This window comes from Portunus trituberculatus, chromosome 50 (assembly GCF_017591435.1).
Source record: "Portunus trituberculatus isolate SZX2019 chromosome 50, ASM1759143v1, whole genome shotgun sequence".
Classification (NCBI taxonomy): Eukaryota; Metazoa; Arthropoda; class Malacostraca; order Decapoda; family Portunidae; genus Portunus; species Portunus trituberculatus.
In genome coordinates this window covers 28,675,520-28,701,285 of record NC_059304.1, presented here as the reverse complement: position 1 = coordinate 28,701,285, position 25,766 = coordinate 28,675,520, and the positions used below count along the sequence as shown (strand labels likewise).

General features: G+C 37.0%; 1 protein-coding gene across 1 annotated transcript in view; it reads right to left on the bottom strand.

Annotated features, from left to right (window-relative positions):
- The window catches only part of LOC123500119 (stress-activated protein kinase JNK-like), a 546,161-nt gene that overhangs the window by 242,472 nt on the left and 277,923 nt on the right, over window positions 1-25,766 (bottom strand). Inside the window, 1 exon segment of the mRNA XM_045248784.1 lies at window positions 17,104-17,347. Within this exon segment, the coding sequence (XP_045104719.1) occupies window positions 17,104-17,347 (244 nt within the window).

The following is a 25,766-nucleotide window of genomic DNA, read 5'->3' as shown; positions in this document are numbered from 1 at the left end:
TTATATGTCTCTCTGGCGATAGGTCATTGGTAATTGTCACCCCAAGGTCTTTTCTTCATGACTGGTTTTATGTCTTCATTTCCTATCTTGTACATACTCCTGATTCTTCTTTCACTCTTGCCAAACTCTATTTTCTTGCATTTTGTTGTGTTGAACTCCATTTGCCATGTACAGCTCCATTTCCATATTCTGTCCAAGTCTTCCTGGAGTAGTTCGCAATCTTTGTCACATCTCACTTTTCTTAACAATTTTGCATCGTCTGCAAATAGGCTCACATAACTGGACACCCCATCCACCATGTCATTTATGTAGACTGAACATTACTGGTGCCAACACTGATCCCTGTGGAACTCCACTCTCCACCAATCCCCATTCTGATGGTCTGTCCTTAATTATTGTTCTCATTTCTCTTCCTACCAAAAGTCTTCCATCCATTTTAGTAAACTGCCATGCACTCCTCCTACCATTTCAAGTTTCCAGATCAGTCTCTGGTGTGGTACCTTATCAAAGGCCTTTTTAAATCCAGATATATTCCATCAGCCCAACCATCTCTTTCCTGTATTACATCTATCACCCTCGAATAGTAACATATCAGGTTTGTCGTGCATGAACGCCTTTTCTAAAACCAAATTGACACTCACAAAGTATGTCATTTTTCTCCAAGAAGTCTGTCCATCTAGTCTTCACCACCCTCTCACACATCTTAGCTACCACACTTGTAAGTGACACTGGTCTATAGTTCAATGGGTCTCTCTTGTTACCTGATTTATAGATTGGGACAATGTTAGCTCTTTTCCAGTCTTGGGGCACTACACCTTCCCTTAATGAGGCATCAATTACTTCACAAACTTTTTCTGCCAGTTGCTCCTGCATTCTCTTAAAATCCATCCTGATACCCCATCAGGTCCCACAGCTTTTCTCACTTCTAAACTCCCCATCATATTCTTGATCTCCTCCACAGTTACTTGAAACTCCTTCATAATCCCTTTCTGTTCCATTACCAGTGGTTTGTCAAAAGCAGTCTCCTTTGTGAATACCTTCCGAAAGCATCCATTCATAGCCTCTGCCATTTCCTGGGATCTTCACTGCATACTCCATTTACTTCTAAACTTTCAATACTTTCTCTATTTTTGATGTTGTTGTTCACATGTCTGTAAAAAGCCTTGGTTGGTCTTTACATTTATCAATTATATCCTTTTCTTGTTTCTTTCTTTCTTCTCTTCTAATCAACACATATTCATTTCTTGCTCTTTTGTAACTTTCCCACTGCTTAATCCGTCTTTTCCTTCTCCACCTCTTCCATGCATCCTCTTTTCTTGTTCTAGCCTTTTCACATCTATCGTTAAACCAGTCCTGCTTTCCAACTTCTCTATGTTGTCTTATTGGTACAAATTTTTCTCACCTTCTTTGTATATTTTATAAATTCCTTCCACTTTTCATTTGCTCCTTAGCACTCTTGAATTTCATCCAATTTGTCTCTTGAAAGAATTTCTTTAGGTTTCCAAAATCTGTCTTGGCATAATTCCATCTTCCCACTTTATATTCTTCATTTCTTCTAGATTTCTCTTCGTCTATCACCTTGAACTCCAAAACTGCATGATCACTCTTTGCTAAAGGGCACTCCACCCTCATCTCCTCAATGACCATTGGCTCTGTACTAAAGACCAAGTCCAGTCTTGACGATGCTCCTCTCCTCCAAACCTAGTATCTTCTTTGACCCACTGAGTTAACACATTTTCCATTGCCAGTGTCAATAGTGTATTTCCCATGTTGTCTCTGATCCTTCCATTGACCAGTCCTCCCAACACACCTCTTTACAATTAAAATCTCCCATCATTATAGTTCGTTCACAGCCACCCAACATTTCTTCCAGACATGTTCCTGTATCACTTATCATTTCTTCATATTCCTGTACTGACCATGCATTTGTCTTAGGTGGTACGTACACCACTATGTAGTGCCTCTTTTTCCTTCATTAGTTTCTGCTCTGATCTTTAGCACTTCTGCCTTTCCCATACCTTTTTCACTTGATCCACCTTTATATCTTTTTAACCAGCAACATCACTCCTCCTCCCATCTTACCTACTCTATTTCTTTTCCAAACGTTATATTTCCTTCTCCAACCTTCATCAGGTCTTCTCCCTCTCTCAGTTTTGTTTCAGTAAGACCCACAATATCTGGGTTCTTGTCCTCAAGTAATCGTTGAGTTCTAAAATCCCGATATCACTCCATTTATGTTGGAATACATTACATTTCGCTCATATGTAAGTTTCTTTAGTCCTTTCTTGCTGTACTTTTCTGGGTTATGAACCACTTCCTCAGTCTCATATCCAAGATTCTCCAGAAAAACTCTTTCTTCTCTCTTCTGTCCTCTCTTCATTTTTTCAAAGCCTCCTTTCTCAACTCATTTAACATTTCTCTTTCCTTTTCACCGAGATCTCTTCTCAACCAAATCTTCCTTGTTGTTTCCTGCTGGGCTAGCCTCCATGACTTCTCCACCAATTCATCTACATCCTTTTGTGACTTAAGTTTGATTCTTATTGGCCTCATACCTTCTCTTGTGAACTTTCCAATTCTATGGAAGTCCTCTATTTCTTGTACTAGGTCTTTTCCCTCCTCTTGCACCACATTAATGATATTATTTATCACCTTTTTTATGTTTTTCTCTCTCTCCATTTTACTCGGTGTCTTATCCTCCTCCACACCAAATATCACCACACATCTCTTTTTGTCTACAGTTTCCCTCACCAATGTGTGTGTGTGTGTGTGTGTGTGTGTCTGTGTGTGTATTTACCTAATTGTGTATTACAGGGCCTGAGCTAAGCTCTCTGAGTTCTGTCTCCTTGTCCATTCCTGTCATATCTCTCTTTCATTTGATTGACACACACCACGTCAAAGACATCACCATTCAGTTTATTCCACTTCTCAATGCTACGATGCAGGAAACTGTATTTTCTCACGTCATTTAGACAGATGTCTTTTATTAGCTTTTTTCCATGTCCTCAGATGATTACTTTTCATCACCTTTATCAACTCTCTGTCCAGTATGTCAACCTTGTTCACCAATTTATACATAGTTATCATGTCTCCTCTTGTTCTTCTCTCTTTTAATGTGGTCAGCCCTAGCTTTCTCAGTCTTTCCTCATAGTCTAACTCCTGAGTCCTGGTACCATCCTTGTTGCCAGCCTCTGTACCCTTTCTACCTTCTTCACATTTTTCTTCATATGTGACCAGACACAAGCTGCATATTCTAACTGGGTCTTATTAAGGTACATAATATCTTCTTCATCATTCCTTCATCTATAGTGAATGCAACCAATATTTTGAAGCATGTTGTATGTTTTCCAAAAATCTTGTTAATGTGTTTCTCCTTGACAAAGTGTTTTGCATTTACTCCTAAGTCTTTCTCCTCATTGGTCTCTTTAATTTTCTCATCACCCAGCCTGTAATCCCAGTTTGGTCTGTATCTACTTCTTCCCATTTTCATAACATGGGGCCTGTCTATATCAAATTCCATCAGCCACCCCTTACTTCACTCATATATTTCATCAAGATCTTCCTGTAACTTGTTACAATCTTCCACATTACTTACTCTCTCATAATTTTAGTATCGTCCATAAACATGTTCATGTAACTATCAATTCCTCTGGCATATCATTAAAATAAATCAAAAACATGATAGGACCAAGCACTGACCCTTGTGGAACTCCACTGGTTACTTTCTTCCACTCGGACTTCCTTCCTCTCACCACTGTTCTCATTTCTCTTCCCACTAAATAATTTTCCATCAATTTTGCTAGTTTATCATTTACTCCTCCAATCTTCTTCAGTTTCCACATCAGTCTATTGTGTGGTAATTTATCAAAGGCCTTTCTCAAGTCCAGGTAGATAGCATCAACCCATCCCTCTCTATGTTGTAGTATGTCAGTCACTCTTGAATAAAAACATAATAAATTGGATACGCACGATCTTCCTTTTCTGAAATCAAACTGTCTTTCATTCAAAATATTTTCACTTTCTAGATACTCAATCCACTTAGCTTTAATCACTTCTTCACATACCTTGCGCAATATACTAGTCAACGATACTGGTCTATAATTTAGCGGTTCCATTCTACTACCATTCTTATATATAGGCACAATGTCAGCTCTTTTCCACTCTTTCGGGACTAATCCTGTTCGTATGGAGGTTTCCACAATATCAAATATGGGGTTCAACAATTGATCCTTACATTCATTTAGCAACCTCCCAGATATACCATGTGTGTGTGTGTGTGTGTGTGTGTGTGTGTGTGTGTGTGTGTGTGTGTGTATTTACCTAATTGTATTTACCTAATTGTAACATACGGGAAAAGAGCTATGCTCGTGTTGTCCCGTCTCCATATCTATTAATGTCCAGCTTTTTCTTAAAATCATGAATATTCCTTGCGTTGACCACTTCCACGTCTAAACTATTCCATGCTTCCACCCTTCTATGAGGAAGCTATATTTTTCACATCTCTCCTATAAGTGGCCATTTTAGTTTTTCCCATGCCCTCTCGACATTCTTTCATTCCACATACACAGATCTTCCCTATCCATTTTTCCATGCCAATCATCACTCTGTATATTGCTATCAGGTCTCCCCTTTCTCTTCTGTTTTCCAGGGTCGGAAGTTGCATTCTTTTCAGTCTGTCTTCATAAGTCAAATCTCTTAAGTCAGGCACCATTTTCTTGCAGCCCTCTGTACTTTCTCTAGTTTCCTTATGTGTTTCTTTAAGTTCGAGCCCACTGTATTGTTGCATATTCAAGCCTCGGTCTTATCATTGCAGTAATTATTTTCTTCATCATTTCTTCATCTAAATATCTGACGCCACTCTTATGTTCCTCAATAAGTTCAATACTTCTCCAATTATTTTGTTTATATGTCTCTCTGGCGATAGGTCATTGGTAATTGTCACCCCAAGGTCTTTTCTTCATGACTGGTTTTATGTCTTCATTTCCTATCTTGTACATACTCCTGATTCTTCTTTCACTCTTGCCAAACTCTATTTTCTTGCATTTTGTCGTGTTGAACTCCATTTGCCATGTACAGCTCCATTTCCATATTCTGTCCAAGTCTTCCTGGAGTAGTTCGCAATCTTTGTCACATCTCACTTTTCTTAACAATTTTGCATCGTCTGCAAATAGGCTCACATAACTGGACACCCCATCCACCATGTCATTTATGTAGACCCAACATTACTGGTGCCAACACTGATCCCTGTGGAACTCCACTCTCCACCAATCCCCATTCTGATGGTCTGTCCTTAATTATTGTTCTCATTTCTCTTCCTACCAAAAGTCTTCCATCCATTTTAGTAAACTGCCATGCACTCCTCCTACCATTTCAAGTTTCCAGATCAGTCTCCGGTGTGGTACCTTATCAAAGGCCTTTTAAATCCAGATATATTCCATCAGCCCAACCATCTCTTTCCTGTATTACATCTATCACCCTCGAATAGTAACATATCAGGTTTGTCGTGCATGAACGCCCTTTTCTAAAACCAAATTGACACTCACAAAGTATGTCATTTTTCTCCAAGAAGTCTGTCCATCTATTCTTCACCACCCTCTCACACATCTTAGCTACCACACTTGTAAGTGACACTGGTCTATAGTTCAATGGGTCTCTCTTGTTACCTGATTTATAGATTGGGACAATGTTAGCTCTTTTCCAGTCTTGGGGCACTACACCTTCCTTAATGAGGCATCAATTACTTCACAAACTTTTTCTGCCAGTTGCTCCTGCATTCTCTTAAAATCCATCCTGATACCCCATCAGGTCCCACAGCTTTTCTCACTTCTAAACTCCCCATCATGTTCTTGATCTCCTCCACAGTTACTTGAAACTCCTTCATAATCCCTTTCTGTTCCATTACCAGTGGTTTGTCAAAAGCAGTCTCCTTTGTGAATACCTTCCAAAGCATCCATTCATAGCCTCTGCCATTTCCTGGGATCTTCACTGCATACTCCATTTACTTCTAAACTTTCAATACTTTCTCTATTTTTGATGTTGTTGTTCACATGTCTGTAAAAAGCCTTGGTTGGTCTTTACATTTATCAATTATATCCTTTTCTTGTTTCTTTCTTTCTTCTCTTCTAATCAACACATATTCATTTCTTGCTCTTTTGTAACTTTCCCACTGCTTAATCCGTCTTTTCCTTCTCCACCTCTTCCATGCATCCTCTTTTCTTGTTCTAGCCTTTTCACATCTATCGTTAAACCAGTCCTGCTTTCCAACTTCTCTATGTTGTCTTATTGGTACAAATTTTTCTCACCTTCTTTGTATATTTTATAAATTCCTTCCACTTTTCATTTGCTCCTTAGCACTCTTGAATTTCATCAATTTGTCTCTTGAAAGAATTTCTTTAGGTTTCCAAAATCTGTCTTGGCATAATTCCATCTTCCCACTTTATATTCTTCATTTCTTCTAGATTTCTCTTCGTCTATCACCTTGAACTCCAAAACTGCATGATCACTCTTTGCTAAAGGGCACTCCACCCTCATCTCCTCAATGACCATTGGCTCTGTACTAAAGACCAAGTCCAGTCTTGACGATGCTCCCTCTCCTCCAAACCTAGTATCTTCTTTGACCCACTGAGTTAACACATTTTCCATTGCCAGTGTCAATAGTGTATTTCCCATGTTGTCTCTGATCCTTCCATTGACCAGTCCTCCCAACACACCTCTTTACAATTAAAATCTCCCATCATTATAGTTCGTTCACAGCCACCCAACATTTCTTCCAGACATGTTCCTGTATCACTTATCATTTCTTCATATTCCTGTACTGACCATGCATTTGTCTTAGGTGTACACACCACTATGTAGTGCCTCTTTTTCCTTCATTAGTTTCTGCTCTGATCTTTAGCACTTCTGCCTTTCCCATACCTTCTTTCACTTGATCCACCTTTATATCTTTTTAACCAGCAACATCACTCCTCCTCCCATCTTACCTACTCTATTTCTTTTCCAAACATTATATTTCCTTCTCCAACCATCATCAGGTCTTCTCCTCTCTCAGTTTTGTGTGTGTGTGTGTGTGTGTGTGTGTGTTTACCTAATTGTAACATTGTAACATACGGAAAAGAGCTATGCTCGTGTTGTCCCGTCTCCATATCTATTAATGTCCAGCTTTTCTTAAAATCATGAATATTCCTTGCGTTGACCACTTCCACGTCTAAACTATTCCATGCTTCCACCCTTCTATGAGGAAGCTATATTTTTCACATCTCTCCTATAAGTGGCCATTTTAGTTTTTCCCATGCCCTCTCGACATTCTTCCATTCCACATACACAGATCTTCCCTATCCATTTTTCCATGCCAATCATCACTCTGTATATTGCTATCAGGTCTCCCCTTTCTCTTCTGTTTTCCAGGGTTGGAAGTTGCATTCTTTTCAGTCTGTCTTCATAAGTCAAATCTCTTAAGTCAGGCACCATTTTGTTGCAGCCCTCTGTACTTTCTCTAGTTTCCTTATGTGTTTCTTTAAGTTCGAGCCCACTGTATTGTTGCATATTCAAGCCTCGGTCTTATCATTGCAGTAATTATTTTCTTCATCATTTCTTCATCTAGATATCTGAACGCCACTCTTATGTTCCTCAATAAGTTCAATACTTCTCCAATTATTTTGTTTATATGTCTCTCTGGCGATAGGTCATTGGTAATTGTCACCCCAAGGTCTTTTCTTCATGACTGGTTTTATGTCTTCATTTCCTATCTTGTACATACTCCTGATTCTTCTTTCACTCTTGCCAAACTCTATTTTCTTGCATTTTGTCGTGTTGAACTCCATTTGCCATGTACAGCTCCATTTCCATATTCTGTCCAAGTCTTCCTGGAGTAGTTCGCAATCTTTGTCACATCTCACTTTTCGTAACAATTTTGCATCGTCTGCAAATAGGCTCACATAACTGGACACCCCATCCACCATGTCATTTATGTAGACTGCGAACATTACTGGTGCCAACACTGATCCCTGTGGAACTCCACTCTCCACCAATCCCCATTCTGATGGTCTGTCCTTAATTATTGTTCTCATTTCTCTTCCTACCAAAAGTCTTCCATCCATTTTAGTAAACTGCCATGCACTCCTCCTACCATTTCAAGTTTCCAGATCAGTCTCTGGTGTGGTACCTTATCAAAGGCCTTTTTTAAATCCAGATATATTCCATCAGCCCAACCATCTCTTTCCTGTATTACATCTATCACCCTCGAATAGTAACATATCAGGTTTGTCGTGCATGAACGCCCTTTCCTAAAACCAAATTGACACTCACAAAGTATGTCATTTTTCTCCAAGAAGTCTGTCCATCTAGTCTTCACCACCCTCTCACACATCTTAGCTACCACACTTGTAAGTGACACTGGTCTATAGTTCAATGGGTCTCTCTTGTTACCTGATTTATAGATTGGGACAATGTTAGCTCTTTTCCAGTCTTGGGGCACTACGCCTTCCCTTAATGAGGCATCAATTACTTCACAAACTTTTTCTGCCAATTGCTCCTGCATTCTCTTAAAATCCATCCTGATACCCCATCAGGTCCCACAGCTTTTCTCACTTCTAAACTCCCCATCATGTTCTTGATCTCCTCCACCGTTACTTGAAACTCCTTCATAATCCCTTTCTGTTCCATTACCAGTGGTTTGTCAAAAGCAGTCTCCTTTGTGAATACCTTCCGAAAGCATCCATTCATAGCCTCTGCCATTTCCTGGGATCTTCACTGTATACTCCATTTACTTCTAAACTTTCAATACTTTCTCTATTTTTGATGTTGTTGTTCACATGTCTGTAAAAAAGCCTTGGTTGGTCTTTACATTTATCAATTATATCCTTTTCTTGTTTCTTTCTTTCTTCTCTTCTAATCAACACATATTCATTTCTTGCTCTTTTGTAACTTTCCCACTGCTTAATCCGTCTTTTCCTTCTCCACCTCTTCCATGCATCCTCTTTTCTTGTTCTAGCCTTTTCACATCTATCGTTAAACCAGTCCTGCTTTCCAACTTCTCTATGTTGTCTTATTGGTACAAATTTTTCTCACCTTCTTTGTATATTTTTATAAATTCCTTCCACTTTTCATTTGCTCCTTAGCACTCTTGAATTTCATCCAATTTGTCTCTTGAAAGAATTTCTTTAGGTTTCCAAAATCTGTCTTGGCATAATTCCATCTTCCCACTTTATATTCTTCATTTCTTCTAGATTTCTCTTCGTCTATCACCTTGAACTCCAAAACTGCATGATCACTCTTTGCTAAAGGGCACTCCACCCTCATCTCCTCAATGACCATTGGCTCTGTACTAAAGACCAAGTCCAGTCTTGACGATGCTCCCTCTCCTCCAAACCTAGTATCTTCTTTGACCCACTGAGTTAACACATTTTCCATTGCCAGTGTCAATAGTGTATTTCCCATGTTGTCTCTGATCCTTCCATTGACCAGTCCTCCCAACACACCTCTTTACAATTAAAATCTCCCATCATTATAGTTCGTTCACAGCCACCCAACATTTCTTCCAGACATGTTCCTGTATCACTTATCATTTCTTCATATTCCTGTACTGACCATGCATTTGTCTTAGGTGGTACGTACACCACTATGTAGTGCCTCTTTTTCCTTCATTAGTTTCTGCTCTGATCTTTAGCACTTCTGCCTTTCCCATACCTTTTTCACTTGATCCACCTTTATATCTTTTTAACCAGCAACATCACTCCTCCTCCCATCTTACCTACTCTATTTCTTTTCCAAACGTTATATTTCCTTCTCCAACCTTCATCAGGTCTTCTCCCTCTCTCAGTTTTGTTTCAGTAAGACCCACAATATCTGGGTTCTTGTCCCTCAAGTAATCGTTGAGTTCTAAAATCCCGATATCACTCCATTTATGTTGGAATACATTACATTTCGCTCATATGTAAGTTTCTTTAGTCCTTTCTTGCTGTACTTTTCTGGGTTATGAACCACTTCCTCAGTCTCATATCCAAGATTCTCCAGAAAACTCTTTCTTCTCTTCTTCTGTCCTCTCTTCATTTTTTTTCAAAGCCTCCTTTCTCAACTCATTTAACATTTCTCTTTCCTTTTCACCGAGATCTCTTCTCAACCAAATCTTCCTTGTTGTTTCCTGCTGGGCTAGCCTCCATGACTTCTCCACCAATTCATCTACATCCTTTTGTGACTTAAGTTTGATTCTTATTGGCCTCATACCTGTGTGTGTGTGTGTGTGTGTGTGTGTGTGTGTGTGTGTTTACCTATTTACCTAGTTGTATTTACCTAGTTGTAGTTTTACAGGGCCTGGTTTTTATGCTCGTGTGGTCCCGTCTCCATATCTACACTTATCCAATTTTTCTTTAAAACTATGTACACTCTTTGCTGACACCAGTTCCTCACTCAAACTGTTCCAAGTCTCAACACATCTTTGCGGGAAATTAAATTTTTTAACATCTCTCAGACATCGTCCCTTCCTTAGTTTCTTACTATGCGATCTTGTGCTTCTAAAGTCATATTCTTCTCTCAGGATCAGTTTCTCATTATCCACTTCATGCATTCCGTTAATCAATTTATAAACTTGTATCAGATCCCCTCTCTCTCTTCTCTGCTCCAAGGTTGGTAGATCCATTGCCTTTAGTCTCTCCTCATATGCCATCCCTTTAAATTCTGGAACCATTCTTGTAGCCATTTTTTGTAGTCTCTCTAATTTTCTTATGTGTTTCTTTTTATAGGGAGTCCACACAACTCCTGCATATTCCAATCTAGGTCTAATTTTAATACTTATCAATTTCTTCATCATTTCCTTGTCCATGAGTGTGTGTGTGTGTGTGTGTGTGTGTGTGTGTGTGTGTGTGTGTGTGTGTGTGTGTGTGTGTGTGTGTGTGTGTGTGTGTGTGTGTGTGATTCACTGTTTGATCTGCTGCAGTCTGACGAGACAGCCAGACGTTATCCTGCGGAATGAGCTCAAAGCTCATTATTTCCGATCTTCGGATAGGCCTGAGACCAGGCACACACCACACACCAGGACAACAAGGTCACAACTTCTCGATTTACATCCCGTACCTACTCACTGCTAGGTGAACAGGGCTACGTGAATGGAGACACACCCAAATATCTCCACCCAGCCAGGTGTGTGTCCTGTGTGTGTGTGTGTGTGTGTGTGTGTGTGTGTGTGTATTTACCTAGTTGTAGTTTTACAGGGCCTGGGCTTTATGCTCGTGTGGTCCCGTCTCCATATCTACACTTATCCAATTTTTCTTTAAAACTATGTACACTCTTTGCTGATACCACTTCCTCACTCAAACTGTTCCAAGTCTCAACACATCTTTGCGGAAACTAAATTTTTAACATCTCTCAGACATCTTCCTTCCTTAGTTTCTTACTATGCGATCTTGTGCTTCTAAAGTCATATTCTTCTCTCAGGATCAGTTTCTCATTATCCACTTCATCCATTCCGTTAATCAATTTATAAACTTGTATCAGATCCCTCTCTCTCTTCTCTGCTCCAAGGTTGGTAGATCCATTGCCTTTAGTCTCTCCTCATATGCCATCCCTTTAAATTCTGGAACCATTCTTGTAGCCATTTTTGTAGTCTCTCTAATTTTCTTATGTGTTTCTTTTTGTAGAGTCCACACAACTCCTGCATATTCCAATCTAGGTCTTATTTTAGTACTTATCAATTTCTTCATCATTTCCTTGTCCATATAGTGAAATGCTACTCCAATATTCCTTAGCAAATTATACGTCTCTCTGAAAATTCTATCAATATGGCTAACCGGTTGATTATTTTCTTCCATTGTCACTCCCAAGTCCTTTTCCTTTTTACTTTTCTAGTTCTACTCCATCTCCCATCTTATAGATTCCCACTGGTCGTCTTTCACTTTTCCCATTTCCATGACATGGCTTTTGTCCACATTGAATTCCATCTCCCATTTTTTGCTCCATTTCCAGATCTTGTTTAAGTCTTCCTGTAGTATTTCACAATCCTCTTTTGTTTAATGACTCTGCACAGTTTCGCATCGTCCGCAAACAGATTTATGTAGCTGTTCACTCCCTCTGGCATGTCATTTATATATACGAGAAAAAGTATTGGTGCCAATACTGACCCCTGTGGCACTCCGCTGTCTACTGTTCTCCACTTGGACTTCATATCTTTAACTATCGTCCTTATTTCTCTCCCCCTTAAGTAATTCTTCATCCATCTCAATGTGCTTCCTTTTAAGCCACCCTTCTCCTCTAACTTCCATAGTAATCTTTCATGTGGCACTTTATCAAAAGCCTTTTTTAGATCTAAATAAATACAGTCAACCCATCCCTCTCTCTCTTGTACTTTATCAACTATTCTAGAGTAGAAACTCAATAAATTTGTCACACATGACCGACCTTTTCTAAAACCAAATTGGCTATTTGATAATATTTTGTTGTCTTCAAGAAACTCGATCCATTGCTTCTTTATTACTTTTTCACACATCTTGCATATTACACTAGTTAGTGATACCGGCCTGTAATTTAAAGGTTCTTCCTTCCTTCCGCTCTTATATATGGGAACCACCTCAGCTCTTTTCCACTCCACTGGCACTGTTCCATTTTCTATTGAGCATTTTATGATGTTGTATATTGGACTTGCTAGTTCTTCCCTACATTCTTTCAGTATTCTGCCTGAGACTTCATCCGGTCCCATTGCCTTTTCCTCATCCAATTCCGTCATCAACTTTTTATTTCAAGCTTGGTTACTTTAATCTCTTTCATATAGACAGTCTCTCTATTACCCTGTGGTCTTTCAAATTTGGATTCCTTAGTAAAGACCTCATGAAATTTACTATTTAACAGTTCTGCCATACTTTTGGGTCTTCCACCATTCCGTTTCTCCTTTTAACCTTTCTATTGTTTCTTTTGTCTTATTTTTCCATTTATGAATCTGTAGAACAATTTTGGTTGTTCCTTACATTTTTCGACAATGTCCTTTTCATAGTTCTTTTCTTCTTCCTTTCTCACCTTAGCATATTCATTTCTTGCTGTTTTGAAGTTTTCCTTATTTTCTGGATTTCTGTTTCTTCTCCACCTTTTCCATGCTCCATCTCGTTTCTCCTTTGCCCTAGCACATCTTGCATTAAACCAATCTTTCTTTCCTTCTTCTTTAGGTCTATATTTGAACATATTCCTGACCCCAGTTTTGTATATTTCCAAAAATAAGTTATATTTCTCTTGAACCGTTAATGAGTTTTCCATCTCCTCCCAGTTTACGTTTTAAAATAGTTCTTGAGATTCTCAATATCAGCCTTTCTGTAATTTAATCGGTCTCCTTTGTATGATTCATCTCTATCTTCCTTTCCTTCTTCTATATCCATCTCTAATATTACATGGTCACTCTTTCCCAATGGGCACTTGTATCTTATATCATCGTTAATTGGTATATCCCTTGTAAAAACTAGGTCTAATCTTGCCGGCTCATCGTTTCCTCTGAATCTTGTGTTTTCCTTTACTCTTTGGACCATCAAATTATCTATCATTAGGTTCAGGAATCTATCTCCCCAGGCATCTTCCCCCATACCACTTTCATAATTTTCCCAGTCTACCTCCTTACAGTTGAAATCTCCTATCAATATCACTTTTCTCCTTTCCTTAATGATTCTTGTAAGACTCCTTATTGTGTCATCTATCATGTCTCTATATTCTTGGTTAGTCCATGAGTTTGTTTTGGTGGCACATATGTTCCAATGATTGTTAACTCCTTTTTGTTAATATGCATCTTAACATACAGTATTTCTGATTTTCCTTCCCCAAACTCCACTTGATTTACCACTATCTCCTTCCTTAACATCATCATGACTCCTCCTCCTCCTTTACCCACTCTGTCTCTCCTCCATATATTATACCTTTTATCTATGTCTATTTTATTGCCTCATTTAACTTTGTTTCCACCAGGCATACAATATCTGGTTCTTCTTTCTTTATGTAATCTCTTAATTCTAATTTACTAGATAAAATCCCATCTATGTTTGTATACATCATTTTAATCTCTTGTTCTTATCATTTTTAGTTAAACTTGCTCCATTCTTTTCTCTTCTTTCTCTTTTATATACCATTTCCTTATCCTGTCTCCTATAATTCTCCAAAAAATGCCTTCTTCTCCTCCTCTGACCTTTCATTATTTTTTCTCTTGCTTCTGCCACCAGTTCATTGTGTCTCTTCCTTTCCTCCTCGTTTCTATTTTTCTTTATATATATATCTTTGCAACCTTCTGTTTCTCTGAGTTTCATTTTCTATATAGTACTTCTTCTGCTGCTGCTTGTGATTTTAGTAATATCTTAATTGGTCTCACTGTTCCTTCTTGATATGGTCCCATTCTATGGATTTCTTCTACTTCCTCTTCTAAGTTCTGTCTATCCTCGTCATTCAGATGTTTTAGTAGGTCTTTTACTGATTTCATTTCGTCTTTTTCCCTTCTTGGTCTATATTTAACATTTTTTTCTTTCAGTGTGTGTGTGTGTGTGTGTGTGTGTGTGTGTGTGTGTGTGTGTGTGTGTGTGTGTGTGTGTGTGTGTGTGTGTGTGTGTGTGTGTGTGTGTGTGTATTTACCTAGTTGTAGTTTTACAGGGCCTGGGCTTTATGCTCGTGTGGCCCCATCTCCACATTTACACTTATCCAATTTCTCTTTAAAACTATGCACACTCGTTGCTGATACCACTTACTCACTCAAATTGTTCCAAGTCTCAACACATCTTTGCTGGAAACTATATTCTTTAACATCTCTCAGACATCTTCCCTTCCTCAGTTTCTTATTATGTGATCTTGTGCTTCTAATGTCATATTCTTCTCTCAGGATTAGTTTCTCATTATCCACTTAATCCATTTCGTTAATCAATCTAAAAACTTGTATCAGATCCCCTCTCTCTCTTCTCTGTTCCAGGGTTGATAGATCCATAGCTTTTAGTCTCTCCTCATATGTCATCCCTTTAAATTCTGGAACCATTCCTGTAACCATTTTTTGTATATATATATATATATATATATATATATATATATATATATATATATATATATATATATATATATATATATATATATATATATATATATATATATATATATATATATATATATATATATATATATATATATATATATATATATATATATATATATATATATATATATATATATATATATATATATATATATATATATATATATATATATATATATATATATATATATATATATATATATATATATATATATATATATATATATATATATATATATATATATATATATATATATATATATATATATATATATATATATATATATATATATATATATATATATATATATATATATATATATATATATATATATATATATATATATATATATATATATATATATATATATATATATATATATATATATATATATATATATATATATATATATATATATATAATTTATAAATATAAATATATATTTAGATATAATATATATATATATATATATATATATATATATATATATATATATATATATATATATATATATATATATATACACACATTTATCTCAACATTTTATATACCATAATTTTCAAAGTATAATATAAAGAACAATATTCGCTATGCAACAACACTTTAAAGATACACATCAAGATAAAACCCTTGATAAAATAACATTGCTTTTAATGACATAGCAACTAAAGCTCTTCATCAAGTAAAGCAAATAAATTTACAGCAGACAAATATTACCATTTTTTTTCTGCACCAATAAATTGGATTTTTTAATTTTTTTTTCAGAACATGTTTTTTGATGTGTGTATTTACCTAGTTGTAGTTTTACAAGGTTTGGACTTTATGCTCGTGTAGCCCCGTCTCCATATCTACACTTATCCAATTTATCTTTAAAACTATGCACACTGCATATTCCAATCTAGATCTTATTTTAGTACTTATCAATTTCTTCATCATTTCTTTGTCCATGTATTTACCTAGTTGTAGTTTTACAGGGCCTGGGCTTTATGCTCGTGTGGCCCCGTCTCCATATCTACACTTATCCAATCTTACTTTAAAAGTATGCACACTTGTTGCAGACACTACTTCTTCATTTAAACTGTTCCACGTCTCAATACATCTCTGCGGGAAACTATATTTTTTAATATCTCTCAGACATCTTACTTTTCTCAGCTTTTTACTATGCGATCCTGTGCTTCGGATGTGTGTGTGTTATAAAGATGTCTGGAAAGTTCTCACTGTAGAATTTCTTCATTATTTAATTTTACTTACACATTGCTTTTTCTAAAACCATCCATGTCATAGAAAACATATCCCTACTATGGCAAATAAAAATTAATTAGTACCTATATTCACACCTTTCAGATGTGGATGTACTAAGATGTATATCTACGTTCACTGGATGGGAGTGTGTGGTCACAGGACATAAATATACTTCCCTCACAGTGAAAAGATTAAGCTGAACTTAAGGTAAGCTTAAAAGGAAATATGTGAAATGTGCATCTGGTGTTTAGTTTTTACACTATTATTTGAAGTTGAAATATTGCTTAGGTTAAACATGAAATTCTTATTATGAAGAGTGAATTCTTCAACCATCAATCAGGTCAAAAAGAAAATTTTTCAAGCAGGTAATACAAAGTGCACATGGACAACTGACAAAATCCCAAAAAAATACCAGACATAGATAACATGTTGAAATGAGCTTATAAGCAGAGCTTGGCAGAGAATGGTCCAGGAAAAATAAAGGAAGGGAAATTAGAAGAACCTTGATTATAAGCAGGAGACCTGCAACTGAAACTGTTGATGATGACTATAATGAATATGATGACTAACCTCTATGTAGTGAATTACACATCATCTATGCATTAAACAAAGATCTGATTCTATGGAGAGAGAAAAAAAAAAAAAAAAAAAAAAAACAAGAACAATAAAATGGCATTCTCATTCCAAAATATTTGCAAATATGAAACTATACCAAAGCGAGTAAATATTGAAATGAATGCTTTCACATCCTGATCTTAAGAAGCCATTCACTTTGTTCCAGTTTCCCTTCCCAACCTCCTACCAAGCCCCCCTGTCTCTTGCTGGTGCTCACATTCTTGTGGTTGACCAGCTTCATGAGCTTGAATTCCCTGTAAGCTCTCTCCTCCCTCCTTCCCTCTTCCTCCCCAGCTCCCCCAGCTCCTCCCTGCTCCCTGCTGGTGCTCACGTTCTTGTGGTTGACCAATTTCATAAGCTTGAACTCCCTGTAGGCCCTCTTGGCATGAGTCACATTCTGGAAGGGCCGTGACAGCTTCTTGATTGCCACACTCTGTTGTGTCACGGAGTCATATGCAGCACTGCAAACAAGAATTAATAAGAGTTAGTAAACATTAAAAGCTTTACTTCTTTTAATTAAATAAACTATATATATATATATATATATATATATATATATATATATATATATATATATATATATATATATATATATATACAGGGGATCCTCGCAATTCGACGGGGTTAGGGCAGTTTTACATCGGTCAAATCAGCGTCTTTTCGAATCGTGCAGCAATTTTTCCCACAAGATACTTAAGAATTAAGGGGGATAGGGACCAACCTCCAACCTAGACCGTAGACTAAATCAGTACTATTAAAGGCTTCATTTATATCTAACTTTTTTTATTAAACACATTAGAGTGCTGTACAGTACATTTTTGGAAATAAAAACACTTGCAGCGGTCTCATGGTACTTGTCCCTGTTCTTCCAAATTGTTGATACTGTTGATCTAGGGACACTTATTTGCATTGCAACGACACTGTGAGTTATACCTGCCTCACACTTTCTTATAAGCTCAAGCTTATCTTTGAAAGACAGGAAATTGTGCTTCTTAGGGCTGGGGCTGGAGGTGGCTTTCCATCGTCTTAAGTCAGACGAAACAAAAATTTTAGTCCAATTAAGATCTATGGATTCTAATTAACACCTTTATAATAAAATTAATTTTCTTATTAATTGGAATGATACTATAATCTCAAATCAATAGAATCTTGATAAGTAGATGTAAATATATTTGTGTGTGTGTGTATATATATATATGTGTATATATATATATATATATATATATATATATATATATATATATATATATATATATATATATATATATATATATATATATATAAATATATATATATATATATATATATATATATATATATATATATATATATATATATATATATATATATATATATATATATACAGTAAATATATATTTTTGTTCTAGCCAAACAGTGAAAAGTAGTTCAGTTATTTGTTTACATTTCTCTGGCACTGCGACGTTTCAAGGCTTCTCTTCCAAGGAACAACTGGCCAAGATGAGCAGCTCTGTTGTTTATGAGTGGACAAAGCTGTCTGAAGAGTTTCTCATACAGATCATTAAAGGCCAAACATAGCAACAAAAAAAATAGCAACAGTTTGCTTGGGGTGAAGGGCCGTCATGTTTGTTTACAGTTGACAAAAGGTGGAAGCGAGCTTGTGTGTGACGACCAGCGTTGACAAAAGTTGACAGTCTTCAGAAAGTTAACAGAAAAAGTTCACAGAAAAGTGCTAGTGTGACGACGCCTGCGACGCACAGGGTAGTGTCAGTTTACACTTTTGCCTGGCGGGTTTGTGGAGTATTTGGTGTGGTGGAGTAATTGGCCAGGTGGATGGCGCGCGAGATATGAATGTCAAATTGGCAAGTCAGTCGGTCGAACTTTGAGGATTGGGTATTAATTAACTGAGTTCGAATTGGTGATAATTCGAATTACAAATGGTTGAATCGCAAGGATTCCCTGTATACATTGAATCCTCATTATAAGGTACTTCTTTATCCGGTAAATTCACAGTTACAGTATTTGGAAATTACTACCCTCGATTCAATATACGGTAAGAAAAATTCACAGATACAGTATCCGCTCATGTCATACCTAAACCTGCTGTTTTTCTTTTCGTGTTATTGCATCCAAACACTGAGCAATTGTTCGGCACGTTTAGTTGTTTACAGCACTATGAAGAGTTTGATGAACACTCCAGCTAGCCAAGTGTCCACAAGCAATATGTAAACAACAGGAAACCTCACGCGTCAGGCCAAAGTGCCCGAACATCCCGCCAAAAGTCAGCTGTCACTGAGCACTGAGCTGGGGTGGTGCGGGAAGTGTGACGTGGATGATGTCACAACAACAACCAGTCTCTTCCCGCGTTTCCCACTGAACACAAGTGAAATCCTTACGTGTGTGTACCCATAATGGACCCAAAACGTTCTGCAGACACTGCTGGACTTGACAAGGCAAAGCAAAAGAGAAGTAGTCTGCCCACTCAGCGGAAGATAAGTAAGGGCTGAAATCCCTACAGTCCCTTACACTCGGGAGGGACATCATCTGGTAGAATACATAGCTAGTGAAAGGTAAATAAAAACATTTTCTTTTTATTTCTTTTGCACAGTACTTTACATTTTTTTTTTTTTTTTTTTTTTTTATGACTATTTTCATGTATTTTAATTTCTGTAGGGGTGACTTTTGATGTGCTGGAACGCATTCCCTATTATTACATGTTATAGTGGGTTCAATATACGCTAAATTTGATTTGCAGTAAGGTTTTCAGGAACGCACATGTACCGTATAATGAGGATTTACTGTGTACATATGTGTGTGTGTATATATGTGTATATATATATATATATATATATATATATATATATATATATATATATATATATACAGTAAGCCCATGCACTTAGCGAATTAATTAGTCTGGCGAAACTTCCGCCAAATGCGAATTTTGCCACACACAAGTTCTTTATATCATATAAATTGACTAAAAAAAGTCTCAGTCAGTGTTTCATCATTGCCAAAGTCCGTCTTTTGACTCTTAAAATACCATCTTTCGAGCTGAAATAAAATCTTTTGCCTTCACAGGTTGAAACACACATACAAAACAGACATATAAAAAATAAACATAGCTAATAAAACATGATATAAAGTCTGTAACTCCCCTTTTTCCACCCGTTCCCCTCACCTACTTTCATTCTTGCTGCCACCACCATTGTCCTTACCCCCACTAGTACCAACTGCGCATGCTGGTAGAGGACATGTTGACGGTAGATCTCCAGAATTTGTTCCCACGATAGCAGAACAAAGAGTAGCACAAACAAAATGGCTGAAGGGGACTCTCACACTGTGTTCTGATTGGTTTAGAGAGAGGTCTGACGTCACTGGGGAACCATGTGGTTTGCTGTGCGGCCACCAAGGGACCGCCAAGTTTCAATTCAAAGCGCCAAGCATGCACTCGGTGATCCGTGACCACTCTACCGTCAAAAGTGAATTTCACCAAGCTGAGATTCGCCAAGTGCTGGGGCTTACTGTATATATGTATGTATATGTATGTATGTATGTATGTATATATATATATATATATATATATATATATATATATATATATATATATATATATATATATATATATATATATATATATATATATATATATATATATATATATATATATATATATATATATATATATATATATATATATATATATATATATATATATATATATATATATATATATAATGGTCCCAATTACGTCGGTCTCGAGTTACGTCAAACTCACACTTACGTCAGTACACTATAAGGCAATTTAAGATTTTAAAAATTGAAAATTTATAAATCGTAAAGCGCGGGGTTTATTATTATTGTTGGCCGCCAGGCGTCACTAGTCGTTATCCGCCACACCGCCCACCTCACACTTGAATACAATAACACTCTACGTACCTCATTTCCACCACACCGTCGCCCCTGGCAAGAGTGTTCCTACATCTGCGTTTGCTGACTATCTTAGTATCTTGCTCAATGGCACCAAAAAGAAAACTCCTAAGTGACAGCAGTGATGCTAAGAAAAGGAAAACCATTACGCTACAAGAAAAAGTGGACATAATTAAAAGACATGAGAAGGGAGGCAGCAGCTATGTGTAAGGGAGTGAAGAAGAAAATGGGAGGCCCGTTAGCATGACAACAGGGAGGTTAACGACCTTGAGGGCTCACGCACACATCACAACAATAACAACTCCTAAGCCTTCGCCTGGGCCACACAAAACTCGCAGCTAACTTGCACCGTCTGCGCTTGTCTGCTGATCCCTATTGCCCTTTCCTATTGCATTTCCTGCCCCGCAGCCCATGCTTCTACTCCCACCGCACTCTACTACGCTCCCAGCTGTCCGCCCTGGGCGTCACAACATTCGACCTGCCCACCCTCCTGGCAGCCTCAGGCGTCCACCCCTCTGGCAACATGCAGTCCTTCGCGTTCGCGGCCCTAATCAACAACAAAAACAAGCTTGCGTTTCATATTCCTACATACTTGTAAATAATATAACAATATAACCTTTTACTTATATAACGCTTCTACTCCTACTGCACTCAGCAAAGCTCCCAGCTGTCCCGCCCTGGGCGTCACAACGTTCGACCTGCCACCCTCCTGGTGGCCTCAGACCGCCCCTCTCGGCAACCTGCAGTCCTTCGCGTTCGCGGCCGTAATCAATATATTCATACATACTCGTAAATAATATACCAATATAACAATATAACCTTTTACTTACCTGAATAACCATAAAGAAATAATTGGTTGAAAACTCAATAATATGCTTTGAAAGTACAAAAACTCGAGTTACGTACAAAATCGACTTACGTCATGTTGCAGGAACGTAACTCTGACGTAACTCGGGACCTTACTGTATATATATATATATATATATATATATATATATATATATATATATATATATATACAGGCTACCCCCGTTTAACGAAGGGGTTACGTTCCTAAAAAACACTTCGTTAAGCGAAACTCCGTTAAGCGAACCGATTATAACAAGTATAACCCCTGATTTGAACTTCCATTGAGAGTAAGCAAAGCGACAGTGCATCATAGTACAGTAAAAGGTTTAATGAAAGTAAAAATTATGAAGTTAAACATTTAGGTAGTTTAATTTAAGTCATTATAATGTACACTAATGTAAGTATGTACGTAACTTTATAATGTTGATGATCTTAACTTTATGAAGGGAGGGAGAGTGAAACGGGAAATACACTAACCGGCAACCTGTGGAATGTAAACAAAGTGCGCATCATGGTACTGCACACAAAACTTATGTACCACATTTCCACAAGGCTTTCCATTTTATCTATTGTAGAGTCACAAGTTCTGGTGGTTCTTTTAGCTTGCAAGGAAGATGAGGTCTCACTAGCCTTCTTAATAGAGTATCATGACTTAAAATAGTAGACAGTAGATGGAGTCAAGCCATGGTGGGAAGCAATGTTATTAGTTTTCTGGCCTCTCTCTTGTCTGTGAAAAATACCCAGCTTCACTTCGAGAGTAAGACACTTCCTGGTCTTCATAGGAACGTTAGGCCACATTGCAGGGTGTTTTGGTGGTAAGTTGAACTAAGGAAGATGATTTGCTGGTGATGCTGTTATGTTTTGACTGGGCAGTGAGTGGTGCGTGTGATCTTGATCTTGATCTTGATGCTACAGGTGACACAACTTGTTGTCCACGAGAGTCTTGATCTTGATCTTTATTCTATAGGTGTCTCAAGATTTCTCCTGAGGCAGGCCTTAGTACCAACAGCACCTGATGTATTCAAAAGCCTGTCAGCTTGCATGATACAGTGGGCCTTTCAAATTTGGAAAAAAATTACCTGGATAAAACTTCGTTAAAGCGAGTTTGATGTTCGTTAAACGAGCAGATGGTATTAAAATGAAACCTTCGTTATAGCGAAATTTCGTTGTGTGAACCTTCGTTAAACGAGGGTTGCCTGTATGTATATATATATATATATATATATATATATATATATATATATATATATATATATATATATATATATATATATATATATATATATATATATATATATATATATATATATATATATATATATATATATATATATATATATATATATATATATATATATATATATATATATATATATATATATATATATATATATATATATATATATATATATATATATATATATATATATATATATATATATATATATATATATATATATATATATATATATATATATATATATATATATATATATATATATATATATATATATATATATATATACACACACACACACACACACAGAAATAGAGGACTTCCATAGAATTGGAAAGTTCACAAGAGAAGGTATGAGGCCAATAAGAATCAAACTTAAGTCACAAAAGGATGTAGATGAATTGGTGGAGAAGTCATGGAGGCTAGCCCAGCAGGAAACAACAAGGAAGATTTGGTTGAGAAGAGATCTCGGTGAAAAGGAAGAGAAATGTTAAATGAGTTGAGAAAGGAGGCTTTGAAAAAAATGAAGAGAGGACAGAAGAAGAAAGAAAGAGTTTTCTGGAGAATCTTGGATATGAGACTGAGGAAGTGGTTCATAACCCAGAAAAGTACAGCAAGAAAGGACTAAAGAAACTTACATATGAGCGAAATGTAATGTATTCCAACATAAATGGAGTGATATCGGGATTTTAGAACTCAACGATTACTTGAGGACAAGAACCCAGATATTGTGGGTCTTACTGAAACAAAACTGAGAGAGGAGAAGACCTGATGAAGGTTGGAGAAGGAAATATAACGTTTGGAAAAGAAATAGAGTAGGTAAGATGGGAGGAGGAGTGATGTTGCTGGTTAAAAAGATATAAAGGTGGATCAAGTGAAAAAGGTATGGGAAAGGCAGAAGTGCTAAAGATCAGAGCAGAAACTAATGAAGGAAAAAGAGGCACTACATAGTGGTGTACGTACCACCTAAGACAAATGCATGGTCAGTACAGGAATATGAAGAAATGATAAGTGATACAGGAACATGTCTGGAAGAAATGTTGGGTGGCTGTGAACGAACTATAATGATGGGAGATTTTAATTGTAAAGAGGTGTGTTGGGAGGACTGGTCAATGGAAGGATCAGAGACAACATGGGAAATACACTATTGACACTGGCAATGGAAAATGTGTTAACTCAGTGGGTCAAAGAAGATACTAGGTTTGGAGGAGAGGAGCATCGTCAAGACTGGACTTGGTCTTTAGTACAGAGCCAATGGTCATTGAGGAGATGAGGGTGGAGTGCCCTTTAGCAAGAGTGATCATGCAGTTTTGGAGTTCAAGGTGATAGACGAAGAGAAATCTAGAAGAAATGAAGAATATAAAGTGGGAAGATGGAATTATGCCAAGACAGATTTTGGAAACCTAAAGAAATTCTTTCAAGAGACAAATTGGATGAAATTCAAGAGTGCTAAGGAGCAAATGAAAAGTGGAAGGAATTTATAAAAATATACAAAGAAGGTGAGAAAAATTTGTACCAATAAGACAACATAGAGAAGTTGGAAAGCAGGACTGGTTTAACGATAGATGTGAAAAGGCTAGAACAAGAAAAGAGGATGCATGGAAGAGGTGGAGAAGGAAAAGACGGATTAAGCAGTGGGAAAGTTACAAAAGAGCAAGAAATGAATATGTGTTGATTAGAAGAGAAGAAAGAAAGAAACAAGAAAAGGATATAATTGATAAATGTAAAGACCAACCAAGGCTTTTTTACAGACATGTGAACAACAACATCAAAAATAGAGAAAGTATTGAAAGTTTAGAAGTAAATGGAGTATACAGTGAAGATCCCAGGGAAATGGCAGAGGCTATGAATGGATGCTTTCGGAAGGTATTCACAAAGGAGACTGCTTTTGACAAACCACTGGTAATGGAACAGAAAGGGATTATGAAGGAGTTTCAAGTAACGGTGGAGGAGATCAAGAACATGATGGGGAGTTTAGAAGTGAGAAAAGCTGTGGGACCTGATGGGGTATCAGGATGGATTTTAAGAGAATGCAGGGAGCAATTGGCAGAAAAAGTTTGTGAAGTAATTGATGCCTCATTAAGGGAAGGCGTAGTGCCCCAAGACTGGAAAAGAGCTAACATTGTCCCAATCTATAAATCAGGTAACAAGAGACCCATTGAACTATAGACCAGTGTCACTTACAAGTGTGGTAGCTAAGATGTGTGAGAGGGTGGTGAAGACTAGATGGACAGACTTCTTGGAGAAAAATGACATACTTTGTGAGTGTCAATTTGGTTTTAGGAAAGGGCGTTCATGCGACAAACCTGATATGTTACTATTCGAGGGTGATAGATGTAATACAGGAAAGAGATGGTTGGGCTGATGGAATATATCTGGATTTAAAAAGGCCTTTGATAAGGTACCACACCAGAGACTGATCTGGAAACTTGAAATGGTAGGAGGAGTGCATGGCAGTTTACTAAAATGGATGGAAGACTTTTGGTAGGAAGAGAAATGAGAACAATAATTAAGGACAGACCATCAGAATGGGGATTGGTGGAGAGTGGAGTTCCACAGGGATCAGTGTTGGCACCAGTAATGTTCGCAGTCTACATAAATGACATGGTGGATGGGGTGTCCAGTTATGTGAGCCTATTTGCAGGCGATGCAAAATTGTTACGAAAAGTGAGATGTGACAAAGATTGCGAACTACTCCAGGAAGACTTGGACAGAATATGGAAATGGAGCTGTACATGGCAAATGGAGTTCAACACGACAAAATGCAAGAAAATAGAGTTTGGCAAGAGTGAAAGAAGAATCAGGAGTATGTACAAGATAGGAAATGAAGACATAAAACCAGTCATGAAGAAAAAGACCTTGGGGTGACAATTACCAATGACCTA